The 15,818-nt window shown below is 46.5% G+C and overlaps 1 protein-coding gene across 1 annotated transcript in view; it reads right to left on the bottom strand.

Annotated features, from left to right (window-relative positions):
* LOC125759095 (uncharacterized) overlaps positions 1-15,818 on the bottom strand; it is a 32,582-nt gene that overhangs the window by 4,484 nt on the left and 12,280 nt on the right. The window contains exon 4 of the mRNA XM_049417363.1: positions 2,300-2,357. Within this exon, the coding sequence (XP_049273320.1) occupies positions 2,300-2,357 (58 nt within the window). The remainder of the gene's footprint in view (positions 1-2,299; positions 2,358-15,818) is intronic.

Below are 15,818 nucleotides of genomic sequence, written 5' to 3'. Positions count from 1 at the left end.
TCTAGGATTATTAGCCTTCTTCTGTTCATTCTTCGTATGCTGAACCGCTAATTGCCAGGCAACTACTTCGGGATCCGATGAGATAAGCTTCTTGGCTCTTCTGCGCCGTTGAACAGCATTTGTGCTCTCCTCCATGGCGTTACCCACCTGCAAACGCCAGTCAGAGGCGCTATCAAGCGGCTCCAGCGCAGTGTCAGACGGCGACTGCAGAGCGAAGGCGAATAGCTGCGCGCGCGTCGGTGCGAGTGTGTCTGCCACGGCTACGACACTACTCCTCCCGAACGCGCAGACCAGCAGTGGCGAGCAGCATGCGGCGGTGGCGGACAGCGCGTGAGATGCCGGCTCCGGTGAGCCAGATGTGTGACATCACTGATCCTCGCGCATGCGCAGCACGGCTCATGAGGATCCAAACGAAATCGGCTCCGGCTAGGCAACTGTAGCTAACGCTACAAAAAATTCGGCAGATCCCACGCATTGTGGGAATTGGTTTCACGCGAAGCAGTCAGCGAGTGCCTCTATGCTGTATTTTATGGCTTTGAGCCAAGTGTTACGAGGTGGATAGACGTGTTTTTGTAAATGTAGTAGGGTGTGTTCAGATAAGAACGTCGGTGCATGTCCATCGACCCCCTGTAATTTCGCCGAAAAAAATATATTTCGTTGTCCGCGTCCCCAAGACCACAAAACCACTTTTAGTCTCGCGAAAAAAAATTTCACCTTCCTTAAAAAAATTTAGAAGTCTCCACTGAGCCGCAACCGCCCTTTTCGAATTTCGCGGAAATGGGATTTCGATAATCTGTAAAAACATGTTGCATTATTTTTGTGAGGTAGGAGTTATGAAGCACGAAAAGTGGCCAAATTGACGTAAACTGAGTAAGCACAACATTGAGCGAGCATGGAGCAATAATTTCCATTATCATTATTTTTAGGTCGGGAATGTGTTCTGTGGATTGACGGATTGACAGAAAAAAAGAGGAACAGTTGGTTCTGAAGAGCAAATTATTACTACATTTTACGCAAATAAAAAAAACTTCTACATGGGTCCCAGCCACTGAGCATGCCACAATGCTCAGTCACACGCTTTGCAGGAATCGCTTTCAAAATCTTTCGCGCATGTGAGCCTGCGTGCGGCTCACAAAGGAGGTGGCTGGAGAGGATCCACGGCTGGGTGTGTGTTTATCGCTTCCCATGGCACGTCGGTAATGTGATAACGCAGACGGTGCTTGGCGGCACAAACCGCACTCGCGCGCTCCCTAACAAAAAAGAAAAAAGAAAGAACATATACAAGAAACAGCTCAGCTCGCTTCACAAAGGCCGAAGTAATAAAAGAACGTTGGCTTTCACTTACGCTCGTCGTCGACAACCCGGCAGTACTCTGCTGGTCGACGAATGTGAGTACACGTGCACGTATTGCAGTCCCCTGATATTGATGGCCACGTTGTGGAGCTCAGAGCGAGCGTTTTGCGCTGACTACCTAAAGAGGCATAGGAAGAAGATTGCCTTCAAGCAGAACTTTTGATGTGTGAAAGACTTGAATGTTGCCTTACTAAGGAAGCGCATGCCAGAAGAAGCCTCATCCATCAGAGAAACCGACATTTTGTGCCAGAACTGTTTCAACCGCTTCAAACAGATTGCCCTAGTGTCTCCAGATGCATCTCATTCTGACGAAAATTTTGTTCCGGAACAAAGTGCTGTCGAAGAGCTAAACGTATTCGTTAAGACAACCGACGTAACACCCCTGAAAATTCCGGCGAAATTGAAAGCACATTGCCGAGTGTCCTACGCCAAGCGTAAGAAAGCGGAGATCGAGGCTGCTGTCTCGAGGACAATTTCTGCTGGCCTTACAGCAGCGTACGGCACTACAGAGGAACCTGGTTCTTCAGCGGAAACCTGCAACACGTGTCACGAGTGGCTGCGCAACCTAAAGGACGCGTTCGACACCTGCGAATCATATCATGAACGCTGCCGCCTCCTGACATTGCTCCCTGTGAACCTTTCTCATCAACAGATTCGAGAAATGATTCCGTCCGCAACTCGGCACCTCATTCGGAAATCCAGAAAATACAGAGACACCCATGGGGTGTGGTCAAGTCCGGACCTCTACACCAGATCGAAACTGAACCCAGAAGACATACAGGCAGTAATGAAATACTATACTGAAGATGAGCTCAACTGCACCCAACAAAGCCCAAACAAGAAAGATGTCGTTGCAATTACATCTAATGGACAAAAAGAGTACATTTCAAGACGGCTGATGACCAGGTCCATTCGGGAAGCATTTCGTCTATTTAAAGCGGCTCACCCTGACACAGGTATTGGGCTCACGAAGTTCTCCTTGAGGCTGAAATAGGTTGTGTACACTGCGCATCACAAAGTTTGCGTCTGCACATACTGTGCAAACGCTAAGCTAAGTGCACGGGCCTTAGAAATAGCCACTGGTCAGAAAAAAAAGCGTCGAAGACCTTCGTGATTTGACCGTTTGTAAACCGCCGTCCAGACGGTGTTTTCTATCCTTGTGTGACTCGTGCCCCACACCTCAAGTTATTACAGCGCCTGATCTAGGGATCCCAGATAAAGAGGAAGTTGTGTTCGCAACCTGGCAGAAAGGAGATTTGGTCAAAAAAGAAGTAAATCCGGACGATTTTGTGCAACGCCTTCAACAGTGCTTAAAAAAATGGGTGCCGCACGAGTACATTCGGCGCGTCCAGGGCAGAGCCATTAGCGAATCAAAACAATCCCTCGAGAAAGGCTGCATCCTCTTGCATTTTGACTTCGCAGAAAACTGGACCGTAGTTCTGCCGGGATAAGTTCAGTCATATCACTGGCAAAAAACCCATGTCTTCATCTTCACATGCGTCGTCACGACTAGAAAAGGAACCCGCAGCTGCGCTCTTATAGGCGATGACACTAGCCACGACTCCGCCCACGCATGCTATGCTCTCGCAAAGGTGCACGAGTGGCTCGAGGGTGTTGCTCCTTTATATGCACATGTTACATACGTCAGTGATGGTGCCCCGAGCCATTTCAAGAACAGGTACCAGCTTCACGAACTTACAGCTACCAAATACGCCTCGGTGCAGTGGCTATTTTCCGCAGCGGGGCACGGTAAGAATGCTTGCGATGGAATTGGGGGCATCGTCAAGCATCACGCAACCTTACACAACCTCCGCAGCTCCGCCACATCAGTTATTAAGTGCGCGAAAGACATGGTTGATGTTCTCAACACAAAGCTACAGATTGTGACCCTGATTCACATTCCAAGTGCTGACTTGAAAGCCTTCAGGGAAATGAGAACAAAGAAGTGGCAGTGCATCCGTCCAGTGCATGGCATTCAGTCGTGGCACATGTGGCAGTGGACGCGCATCAGCCAAGAGCGCAACGAACTGCTTGTTGCAAGAACAGCCGAATGTCCAAAGAAGAAAGTGCCGGATTAGGCGCTGCTTTTCAGCGCATGAAACAAGAATAACTCCACAGCGGAGCTTCTTCAGCTAAAAATGATTCTCTACAAAATGAAAAACGTTCATTACGAAATCAGGTTAATTTTATTGAGTGACAACCATGCCTCGTGTAAAGAAGCAGGAAGCATCGTTCCGAAGAACGCAGTGATACAGGCGTAACAAAGAAGACATGACACTGAACGTCACTAACAATAATGCACCTGCTAAGTGTAAAAAGTGTTGTGAACTCTTGTGGGTGGTACTCGCATGACCGCGGCTTTCCACGACGGTCACCATGGGTGCCACTAACACTTCGCGCAAGGCGCCCCCTTGCTGCATGTAATCAAGATCACAAGGTTGCTTCACCAGGAGCAAAAAACACAACTGCTTCAGGGACGTGAGTGACTGTCTAACTTGTCTGACTATGACTTGTGACTCTGACGCCCTGTGTATACATCAGGGGTAAATAAACTGTTCCTTCCAAGAGCACGACTCGACTACATTTCTAGAAATCTTGCGGTTAGTCCTTACGTATGGACCAAAACTTCGACGCGTGCACGCACGCACATGAACAAATTTGCACTTTAAGGCAACTCATTGGTTTTCTCTGTCAAGCTCTTGTCCCTTGAGCACAACAGAACACACTGAGGACCTAAAAATAATTATAACGGAAACTATTGCTCCATGCTTGCTTATCTTGTGGTTACTCAGTTTACGTCAATTTGGCCACTTTTCGTGCTTCATAACTCCTACCTCACAAAAATAATGCAACATGTTTTAACAGGTTAAGTTAGAACACGTGCATGGCTTTAGTTATGAAGAGTTTATGTGTTTTATGTTCTTTCTTTCTTCTTTTTTGTTAGGGAGCGCACGAGCGCGGTTTGTGCCGCCACGCGCCGTCTGCATTATCACATTACCAACGTGCCATGGGAAGCGATAAACACCCAGCCGTGGATCCTCTCCAGCCACCTCCTTTGTGAGCCGTACGCAGGCTCACATGCGCGAAAGATTTTGAAAGCGATTCCTGCGAAGCGTGTGACTCAGCATCGCGGCATGCTCAGTGGCTGGGACTTATGTAGAAGTTTTTTTTATTTGCGTAAAATGTAGTAATAATTTGCTCTTCAGAACCAACTGTTCCTCTTTTTTTCTGTCAATCCGTCAATCCACAGAACACATTCCCGACCTAAAAATAATGATAATGGAAATTATTGCTCCATGCTCGCTCAATGTTGTGCTTACTCAGTTTACGTCAATTTGGCCACTTTTCGTGCTTCATAACTCCTACCTCACAAAAATAATGCAACATGTTTTTACAGATTAAGTTAGAACACGTGCTTGGCTTTAGTTATGAAGAGTTTAAAGAAAATCGAAGATGGTGTTTTTTTTTAAATGACCTTCGAAATATTGCATTATTGGAGACTTGTCCTCAGTTGAACATTTCTGGTTAACGTTTCAAGTCACTCTCAGCGATTTCGTTTAGCACATTCGTTAAGCTAACATATGGCAATGTTCTCAAAAATTTTGGGAAGTCTGGCGCTTATACGCGCGGAGAAAAAAAAATCTTAAATTTGAGCATTACTGAACATAGTGCCGATTTTGCGAATATTTTTCTTAAAAGAACAGCATCAAAACTGCAAAGTAATAATGTTTCGTCAACTTAAGCTATCCGTAGTATGTAGAGAAAATTTGTCAGACCTACAGCTGCAATAGTTTTTTTGTGGCATTTATCGAAATCCCATTTCCGCGAAATTCGAAAAAGGCGGTTGCGGCTCAGTGGAGACTTCTAAATTTTTTTAAGGAAGGTGAAATTTTTTTTCGCGAGACTAAAACTGGTTTTGTGGTCTTGGGGACGCGGACAACGAAATATATATTTTTTCGGCGAAATTACAGGGGATCGACGGACATGCACCGACGTTCTTATCTGAACACACCCAGTAGCTTTGTGCACATCGTGGGCTTAGCAGGCACGTGGACGACACTGGCATTTAAAGGGTAACTTATGGTACGACATAACGTCAACCCTCACGTTAGAGTACATATGTCAGTATTATCAAAACTAAGTGCACTTTATGGTGCAATCATGTGAATCCACACGTAACTTTTGTTAATGTATTCCACCGGGGTCGAGCAATGCTTCTATATAGCTTGCTTAATCATAGGGATACAAATGTAATGTTTATTAGACTGCTATAAAAGCGGAGCCAATACTGGAACCACAGATGTTAATCTGTTATGACGCCTGTAGCGTAGGAGTACATATGTAGTGTTCATTGCTTTATTGTAAAATTATATAGCCAGCACCACAAACACATGTGACATTTCACCGACATTATACCTGCATAGGCTGTTTTTCCAAACCAGTTTATAGACCTGGCATGGCTCTTTGGTAGAATACCTGACTGCGACGCAGAATGTTTGGGTTTGATTCCTGCTGGCATCCTAATATTTATTCTTTCCATTCGTCGGGTCAATGCTGCCGATGTCGGTCTTTCTTAACGCTCTCTCATTTAAATTACCAATGTCTGTTCTCGCCGTTCCTGGGTAGATATAAAGTGTCAATCACCTGTGGCGCATACCCGTACACCGCGGCCCGTGGTAAACGGGTATGTGCCACACGTGTCTAGTGGAAAGGGTTTGACGATGTACGCGACAGGATTTTAACGTTATTCGTGTCATGACCCGGAAATCATATTCGTCAAATCCTCTTACCCTCCCATGCAAATTTTGGTCTTCACCAAGTTAAGGAGGCGATCATGAGAGCACCTAGACGTAGGCGGCTAGATAGATACGTAATGCTCGTAGATAGAAACGCTCAAAGTGCCTTGGGTTCGCTAAGAAATGTTTTGCATTTAATAAATAAAAATTCGGCAGATCCCACGTACCGTGGGAATTGATGTTATGTGAAGCATGCACAGGAAGGTGACTGTGTGGCAATTTACCACATTGAACGAAATGTTACGGAATGACGCTAGAGAAATGTGCAAATGGTACATGCACACACATATTTTGAAGAGTCGCACATGTATTATATAACCAGTTGTTTACAGTTGCTTAACAATGCCAACAGCAACATAATATAGATGTTACCAACACCAAATGCAGAAAGCTTAATTGTAGTGCTTATATTCTTCAATTCTGGATACCGCGAATTCGAATAGGACAATGAAGGAACACAGATGCACAAAACAGGTGCTATTCACAATTAAGCTTTATTGAGAAAAGTTTCGCTATATATATACACAGCCGAGTGGCACACGCAGGCGCACTGCACGTACGTTACAGTCACGGTTGCAGTTGCTAGAGTTGCGTTACATATGTTATGCTTATACTTATCCGTAATGACGGAGAACGCACGCAGGTTTCATGAACCCGTATGCATATGTGGAAGGGGTTCTTGGCAGTTCTTGAATAAGGTTATCATCACCGTGATCAGTGAGCACCAGCAGCTGGACAGGACTTGTTATCGGATCCGTTCGTGATCGCGTGGCTACGAACGGTCGAAGTGTAGTGAAGTTCAAGGTATAGTAGTAGAGCTGGTGGAAACCGCGAATGGCTTTTACGAAGAAGTGATCTATGATGCCTTCTGTCCTGGACGTGGCACCGAGGTCTTGTGATGCCCTGTCATGCCGTCTAAGAACCAGGCGTTGTTGGGTCTTGATAAATCAATGCTGAAGTCACCGGTAACCATGAGGGACATGGTCCTCTGTTATTGTAGGAAGCACTGACCCCGGTTTCTGCGTAATCCACGTGGTCGACGTTGTTGACCACGTGGACGAGTGGATGGTAGCCCAGCGTCAACCAGGGATGCTCCGTCTTCAGCTCCCTAACTTTCCTTAAAGGGACACTAAAGGCAAATGACAATTTATGTCAGAGTGAAAGCCCAATGTATGACAACTTCTAAAACGGCAATAATATCAACAGCAGTGCCCTACTTACCGAGAAATTAAGCTAAATGTATCACATGATGAGCGCCACAAGTGGGACATTTTCGAAGTGATCCCGATGACGTAGGGAAGTCGGCCTACAATAAATCACTAGTAATCAAACTAGCAGCAGTAAAAAAAGAACATTCCGAGCATCAAAACACGCAATAAAATGCTGTTTGTTCGTTTCCGCTTGATTCATGGAAAACAAAACCTCCGTGGCGTTGCCATGGGGAACGGCGCGCGTGGTTCAAAGGTTCCGTTTTCGCCGAGCTGTGCCTCGCCCGTCTCAGTGGTAGTTTCGGGGTCGCGTACTGCCGTGCGTGTTTTGCGTGCTCGTGAAAGTCGCTCTGACAGGAAGTTCGACAAAATGCCGCATTCGTGTGATATTGCCGGGTGCCCGAATGGTGCACAACGCCAGCGCTGCAGCAAGGAAACCGGTGTGTCTTTTCACTGGGTGCCGCGGAATGAACCCTTACGCTCGAAGTGGCTTAGTGTCATGCCATTGCGCCAGTGTGCTAAACAGTCAAAACCTCTGCGTGTGTGCTCGCTGCACTTTCGTACTGAGGATTACGAGACCAACTTGGTGGCGGCTTTGAATGTGCCCATCTGAGCAAGTCTTTGCCGCAGCGCCGTTGTTGCGACTGTGGGTCCCGCTACTTCAGCTCGGCTGCTACTAGTGTCGGCGGCCGCGCAGTAAAAGCGGGCAACGTTGGGCACGGCAGCAGTGACGTATGAGAGTCGTATTTTCAGGCGGGAGATTTGAAGCGCGCTAACGCGATGCGGACCACTAAAAACGTGATTTTATTTCAAAATAAGCACTTCCTTGGCACAAAAGCAGCGCTATGAGGTTTCTGGACCGCTATTTCAACAATCAACGTCGACTTAATATTTGCCTTTAGTGTCCCTTTAAGTCGGCCGCTGTGGTGTAGTGGTTACGGGGCTCGGCTGCTGACCCTGAAGGTCGCGGGCTTGATCCCGGCCGCGGTGGTCGCATTTTGAAGGAGGCGAAATGCTAGAGGCCCGTGTACTGTGCCACGTCAGTGCAGGTTAAGGAATACCCAGTGATGCTACCGAGGACTTCTGATTTGGAGCAATTTTTGGAGCAGCAAAATTTCCGTTTTGGAGCACTTTGGAGCAGCAAAATTTTCATCTTGGAGCACTTTGGAGCAGATAATTTTGCATCTGGGAGCACTCTGGAGCAGCGAATTTTACATACTGGAGTGCACTACAGAAGCATATTTGAATAATATTCAAGCACCGGAATATTACTATGGGGCTCTTATGAAGGCTAGAAATATTTCGATTCATTGCAAATCTCATGGAAAAAATCATCTCAGGAGAACTCCATATTTCACTCGCTAAAAAAAAAGAAATAAGGGCTCATGCAGTTGAGTGTTCTGGATTAACCTCTTCGGCGATTATTTTCGACACTAGCAAATAAACAGAATACCGGCTTAATAAAATTGCACTTCATGAAATAACACTAAATACATCCATGTGGTTATCAGCAGATATTGTAGACAAACGCCGTGATGTACAGCAGTGCCGCAATACCAAACAGCCAAACTATCCCTAATGCATTCCCCTAAGAAAACTCCAAGACGAAAGCCAGGTTCTTTTTCTTCTCGATGGACGGGTTGATCCTCCCTCTCTGCAAGCTTTCTGCATCTCACCTGGTTTTGCGCTAGCTCCATGATCGGTGCACCGATCACGGAAGCAGTGTAAAGCGATGATGTCATGTGATGGCGTCATCACGTGACATCACGATATATGACGCCATGATGACGTCACAAGTTTTGACGATCTATGACGTAATCATGACGCCATCACATGATGATTATTTTTTGCATCAATCGACTGATGCCGCGGACGGTCAATTTTCGTGTTTGATAAAGCATCTGAGGCTTTCGCATTAATATTGCGTATTGAACGTTAACAACCTGGCCTTACATATCAAACTGTCCTCCACCATGTCACCTCTTTGCCATGCGCGAAACAGCTTCGCTTATCATCCACTTCGCAGAGTGAAATGGCTCCTCAACTTCTTTAAAATGTTTATTGTGATAAAAATTATATGGACACTCTCCGCGGATTTTTGCCGTCGCCACTGCCGTAATTTTCTGTATAAAGACCAAATTAATAACATCACCATGCGCATTCTAGGCGCGGGTAAAAGCTCGCGAGCGCTGGCGACGAACGCGGCTGAAGCGGAGATTAAACTAGCCGGCCGTCTGTCTCCGTCGCACGGACAGCGCATGAGATAACATCTTCCCGCGTGCGGGCCTGCCGTCGATTGCTCATCAAACAGAGCGGAAGGGGGGAGGGGAGGGGGACCACATCGTTCGAAGGGCGCAGTCGCTTGCGAGTGCGCTATCTCGAGGCATCAGGAGACGGCTCGTAAACTTGCTGCGCTCTCAACGCTTACTGTTTAGAGAACTCAAAGCAAGAAAACGCTTTGGTTCCTGGAGCGGCCATAGTCCCTTAAACCAGTGTTTTGTTGAGTTACGCGAGATCGGATCCAAAAGAGTTAGCTGCTAGCCTTACTTCGTTTAACAATACAATTTGTTGGTATCGCATTCATTGCTTCGCCCTTAAGCGAAACTGGGTTCTTTTACGTCAGCTATTGACCCCCGAAAGCGAGGGGCGGACGTGTAACATGGGGTAGCCGCTTCATTGTGGGCCGTCAGTGACGGGCCCGCTACTGACAGCTGCGCACTTGCGGCTGCTCCGACCAGGAGATATGCTTTTATTAATGAGATGTCATTTTTAAAAAGCAAGCAAAAAATTCGAATTGGAACCCTAGCACGTGAGCTCGAAAGGGCAGGGCTTTATAGGGGGTATTTACCGCAGAGTGATTACAAACTCGGACTTGCTGGTATAAGCAATTACGAAAAAGCTCTTCCGAATGATGATCCATGGATAAAGTATATCTGAGGAAAAGTGTGAACGCGTTTCCACCGTTCGCGTGCTCTTCCATAGACGCGAAGCAAGGAAAATTCGATATTGTCCCATATATCTACTGCTAGCGATCCCAGATTTCATTCCGCGATGTCCGGAAACAGAAGATGACAGACATTTTAGCAGCACAATGCAGTTATTACTGAACATTGCTTTCCTTACGTGCCGTGCGACGCTTGAAACGAGCTATCAGCAGCGTTTCTAGAACAGACGACGTCCGCCGATGAATCGCCGCCGCACTTCCTCGCTACCGATAGGCCTAGACGTCACGAGCCTCTGCGGAGAGCGCGCGTTTTGCTGTCGAGCAGGCTTGCAGAACAGAAGCTGCGTCGGCCCCGTGCATGGCATCGTGGCTTACACGAGACGTGCGCGCAAGCGCTATTTATTCAGCGGAATAATTCTTGGTCCATGGTGGCGACTTTGGCAGCCCCAAGATCAAGCTGCACATGTTCTGACGCGCCGGCGGTGCGATTGCCGGTGATAGACGCCCCCAAACGCGAGACTTTGGCGCAGTTTGGCGCAATTTTCGTCGATATTATCAGGATGGCGCAGTAAAAACAATTTGGTGCACTTTGGCGCAGTTGGCGCAGGAGTGGAATCACTGAATACCAGATGGTTAAAATTTCCGGAGCCCTTCACTACGGCATCTCTCATAATCATATCGTGGTTTTGGGACGTAAAACCCCAACAATTCATATTATTAATATCACTTTCCTTCCGTGTCAATGTGTATGTTCGCGGTTACTGAGTTGATTGAGACTGCTATCACCTGTGGCACATACCCGCATAACATGAACTCTGGTATGTGGGTATGTGCCACACGTGACTGAGGGAAAGAGTTTCATGATGTATGCGTCAGGTATTATGCACTATTCATGTCATCACCAGTGAATAATCGTGTTCGTCACACACTCATCGTACGCTATGCAAATTTTGGTATATTACAACCTACAGAGACGACCGGGAGTGCGCCAAGACCTAGGCGGCTAGGTAGATAGATAGATAGATAGATAGATAGATAGATAGATAGATAGATAGATAGATAGAACGCCCAAAGTGCCTGAGGTTCTCTAAGAAATGCTTCGCATTTAATAAATAAATAAATAAATGAATAAATAAAATGCACCTGCCAAAGATGCACGTATGTGAACTTGTATTCAGAACCATCTAGCAGGTACCAAGTTTGGTTACCTGCCACTAGTGTACCAATAACACAAAAAGCAAAAGTAAGACAACTAGCGCAGACACTTGCAAGCTGTTAGTGCCTACCTTCAGTTGAACATGCTCGATCCACAGCCTGTGGATCAGTCTGAGCGCTCCTCGACTCTGCTGCATAGGTGCACCCAACAGACTTGTCAGCCATAGACAAGCTGCACTGCACACCAGTTGTCACCGCATTTGTAAGGCCTGAAAAAGAATACGTACCCTATTTACTCGCAAGTGGTTGGTTGACTTCCAAATATAATCACGCTCTGGAATATGATTGCACTCCTTGATCCTGCGACTCACACAGCACTATGGCTACCAAATATTTTGTTCTCCCTATGAATTAATTCACCTGCAACCTATTGTTGCAGTGAGTGGCAACAGCAGCCATGCATACACCACTTTACAAGGTGGCTACTGCCTCCTATGCCATCACTTTACTTTAAGCACTCTCTTTATGGAATGGTATGCAGGCTACGCATCTACCGTCAAGAATATGCCTCGCTTGCATAGCATAAGGAATAATGAGGTGCATTCCTTATAGGTTTAACTGGCGGCACTCGATGAAAACACCTTGCAGGCTCCCTTCTGGACCTTTTTGTAAACACTTTCAAAACAAGAGTAGTTTGAAGCGGAGCTGTAGAAGGCACACCTGCTTGATTTTACGGCATCCCTATATGCCTGTCCACGAACAGAAAATGCACGTGGCCTCCTCCAAGCAAGCAATGATGTCACATGATGAGCTCACACAATGACATCACTATGCGACATCACATTATGACATCAATTGACTTCGTTGTTCGGTCAAAGATGGGTTGATACTGAAGGCAGTGCAACACCACGTGAGGTGCAGAAATCTTAAGTGGAGCGGTGCGCATATCGATCAAGCTTCCCCGTGTCAGTTGAGTCTAGGCCATGCATGACCATGCCAACGCAACGTTGGCATGGTCATGCATGGCAGGTCTGAATCAACCGTGCACTATGAGAACACCCCAGGAGCAGCGCACTTATCAAGAATGCTGACGATGGCGGAGTCAGGGGTGCACCCGTCAGCTCTGCTGGACAACCACCTTTACAGAGTTCAGTGGTTCCAACTTTTTCTCTCTCTTTCTTTTTTTACAGTCAAAATAGTACTCCGGGGCAAAAAATTCACAGCTTTGCTGCACGGGCGAAGCAACGAATGCGATAGCAACAAATTAGAATGTTCTATGAAGTAAGGCTAGCAGCTCGCTCCTTTAGCATGTGACAACTAAAAAATATGCTGGTGTAAGGAAATGTGGCTACTGCGGTGAGCAAAGCAACCTTTGTGCTATCTAGACAAAGTGGCATTCTTCTGTCTTCTCTAATATAAACGTTGTGCACACCGACACTATAGCTTTCCCGGTGCAAGGCTGTGTGCATACCACAGCGTGGCGTATTTGCAGGTTGAAGTTCTCTGAATAGTAAATTTCCAGCTACAAACTCTAAAAATTTTCATGCTTTCTCTTTGGTGGTATCGAGGTGTAGCGCCTGGAACGCCTCTGGCGCGTTCATAATGCCAACATTCTGGGACGTCTGGTAACTGCCGGCGTCCACTTTGTGCACAGAAATCTGTGCATTTCAGCAAATGCAAAGTCCACCTTTGTTTGAATTCAGAAAGCAACTACACTAGTTGCCGATGGCAGTTCATTTAATGCCGAAAATGTTTCTGTGGATTCGCACACTGTGCCATATTTGGCACATACTGATATCTTTATTTTTTATGTGTCCAATAAATGTAATATTTTTTTCAGAATGCTTTCTCTTGATGCAAAATACGATTGCATAGCAAAAAAAAAAAAAAATTGTTCCCTCATGCAGGGGTGGAAGTGGGTTTCAGTCTTTGGGAGCAGCTCAAGGAGCTTTATAATGCTGTTTTGGAGCAATAAAGTTAGTTTTGGAGCGGATTTCTAGGGTCAAACATAATTGTCAATGGTCTTTACTAAACATTCAATACTGCTGAACCGACCGGACTTACCACAAGTTATATATATATATATATATATATGTTCCCATCATTAAAAACATCACAGCTGACAGAGCACTTTAACTCAGAGAAAACAAAATATAAGCGATGCCTTGGATAGCTGCACTTGACAAGACTGCAGAGGAATTAAAAACTTGGAGGATGCTTGCGATTCTCCTTCAAGAGTAGAACGCGATAGCTTAATCGGGAACCGTGCGCATCGCCTTCAACCCCGTGCCACAAGGAATGAAGGATTTGTACGCGTAACAATGACTGTTTCAAACTACAGTAGACTCCTGTTAAACGAAAGCTGAAGGGACCAGGAAAATATGTTTCATTTAACAGGAGTTTCGTTTAGTGAGAGATGAAAAGGGGTGCAGAATTCAAGCACAAAACCAATCATGTTAGAGGCAGTTGTTCCATTTAAGCAGCAATTTCATTCAAGAGATTTTCGTTTATTGAGAGTCTACTGTATCTTAGAATGCCTACAGCAAGTACAGTCGCAAAAGACCCACTACGCAATAACTCTCCCTGTTGCAAATTGGCGAAGTACCAACTACGCGTCCGTAGCGCAACACCTGTGTAGCTGGACACTTTGTAATGGATGGGCAGCTTTACATTACCCACTCATTGTGCAATTCACCTTTTGACGCCTGGTGCGATTCAACGATTCTGCCATGCAATATTACATGCATTAAGGGGACTCCTCCCACTTCATGATATTCTTATAGCGTTTCTTTACGAAGCAGTTGCAAGCTGTGGCGTGGCTCCATGTTAGAACACCTGCTTGCCAAGCAGAAGGCCTTGGTTCAATACTCACTCGGACCGAAAATTGCTTATTCTTTATGTATTTGCATCAATCTGAAATTTTCGCTCACGGACGTTGATTTTACAGCGAAAGCTGTTATGAGATCATTTCACCGGCCGTTTTTGGTGCCGTAGTTGTCCGCCGCCGCCGCCGCCGCCGCTGCCGCCGCCGCCGCCCGCCGCTGCCGCCGCGCCGCCGCTGCCGCCGCCGCCGCTGCCGCCGCCGCTGCCGCCGCCGCTGCCGCCGCCGGTGTCCGTAACCAGTATCGCTCGAAATAAGAAAAAAAAACGAAATAAGAAAAAATTCCAGGATGGAACGAGGTTCGAACCTGGGCCCTCTGCGTGGGAGCCCAGTATTCAACCTCTGAGCCATGCCGGTGCTTGAAACTGCTTTGCAAAAAGGTGCTATACAGCCTTCATGTCGGGAAGGAACCACATTAGCATATGCAATATGGCGTGGTAGAAGAGTAAAATAAGCAACAAGCGTCGCACAACGCGATTTCTGTAACCAGGCGTCAAACAATGCGAATTGCGCAACGAGTAGGTTGTTGAATGCTTCTAACCCATTACAAAGAGCTCTGCCATAATTCTTCATCGTCATCAGGCACAGCATCAACAAAGTGCGCATAATGCCTTACATGCGTTTAGCAGGTACCACGGCTCTCTGTAGAATGACGAAAAATGGCACAGTGCCTGGTGCCCTACTTCTAAAAAATTACAATGATTTATAGCGTAGTGGGTTCCTCGCAAGTGCACTTGTACTGGTTGCCAAGGAAGCCCATAAGCGCATGATCCATTTCCTTGGGGTCTCAGTAAAATTGCAATGATTTATAGCGTAGTGGGTTCTTCGCAAGTGCACTTGTATTGGTTGCCAAGGAAGCCCATAAGCGCATGATCCATTTCCTCGGGGTCTCAGTAAAGTTCTTCCCCCCCCTCCGTCTCTCTCCCATGTCAACGTATGTTATACAGCATGACGGGCGAGGAAAATAGCGACCGGGCGTCACCGAATGCAAATTACATAACTGGTGGGCCGTTTAAACCTTCCAACCCATTACACAGGGCTGAGCCATAATTCTTCATCGTCGTCAGTCGTCGCGTCAGCAAAGTGCACATAATGCCTTACAGACCTGTAGCTGGTGCCTCGCTTCTCCGCCGGATGACGAATAATGGCTTAGTAGGTGCTTCCCATCTTCACAAAAATAGTGATTTATGGCGTAGTGGGTACCGTTCTAGTGTACTTGTATTGTAGCCCCAAGAGAGCTTACAATGGGCACTAGAAACGCAGCTCTTCCAGCTTTCGCTGTGACTGTGCTGCGGTATTAGCGCAGGCCTGGCGTTTTTTCGCTCACAATCAACGCTGCCGCCGCCACAGGAATTTCTGCGAAACGACCTCTTTAACGTTGTCGCATTAAAAACGTTCATGTTACTAAAACACCGCAGCTGACATGAACAAGAACTGAAGGCTAGAGATAAGCTAATAAATCTTGACTTCATTCTAAACCC

This window comes from Rhipicephalus sanguineus, chromosome 7 (genome assembly GCF_013339695.2).
Source record: "Rhipicephalus sanguineus isolate Rsan-2018 chromosome 7, BIME_Rsan_1.4, whole genome shotgun sequence".
NCBI lineage: Eukaryota > Metazoa > Arthropoda > Arachnida > Ixodida > Ixodidae > Rhipicephalus > Rhipicephalus sanguineus.
Note: the sequence above shows the minus strand (reverse complement) of the source record. Positions and strands in the feature narration are given on the sequence as shown.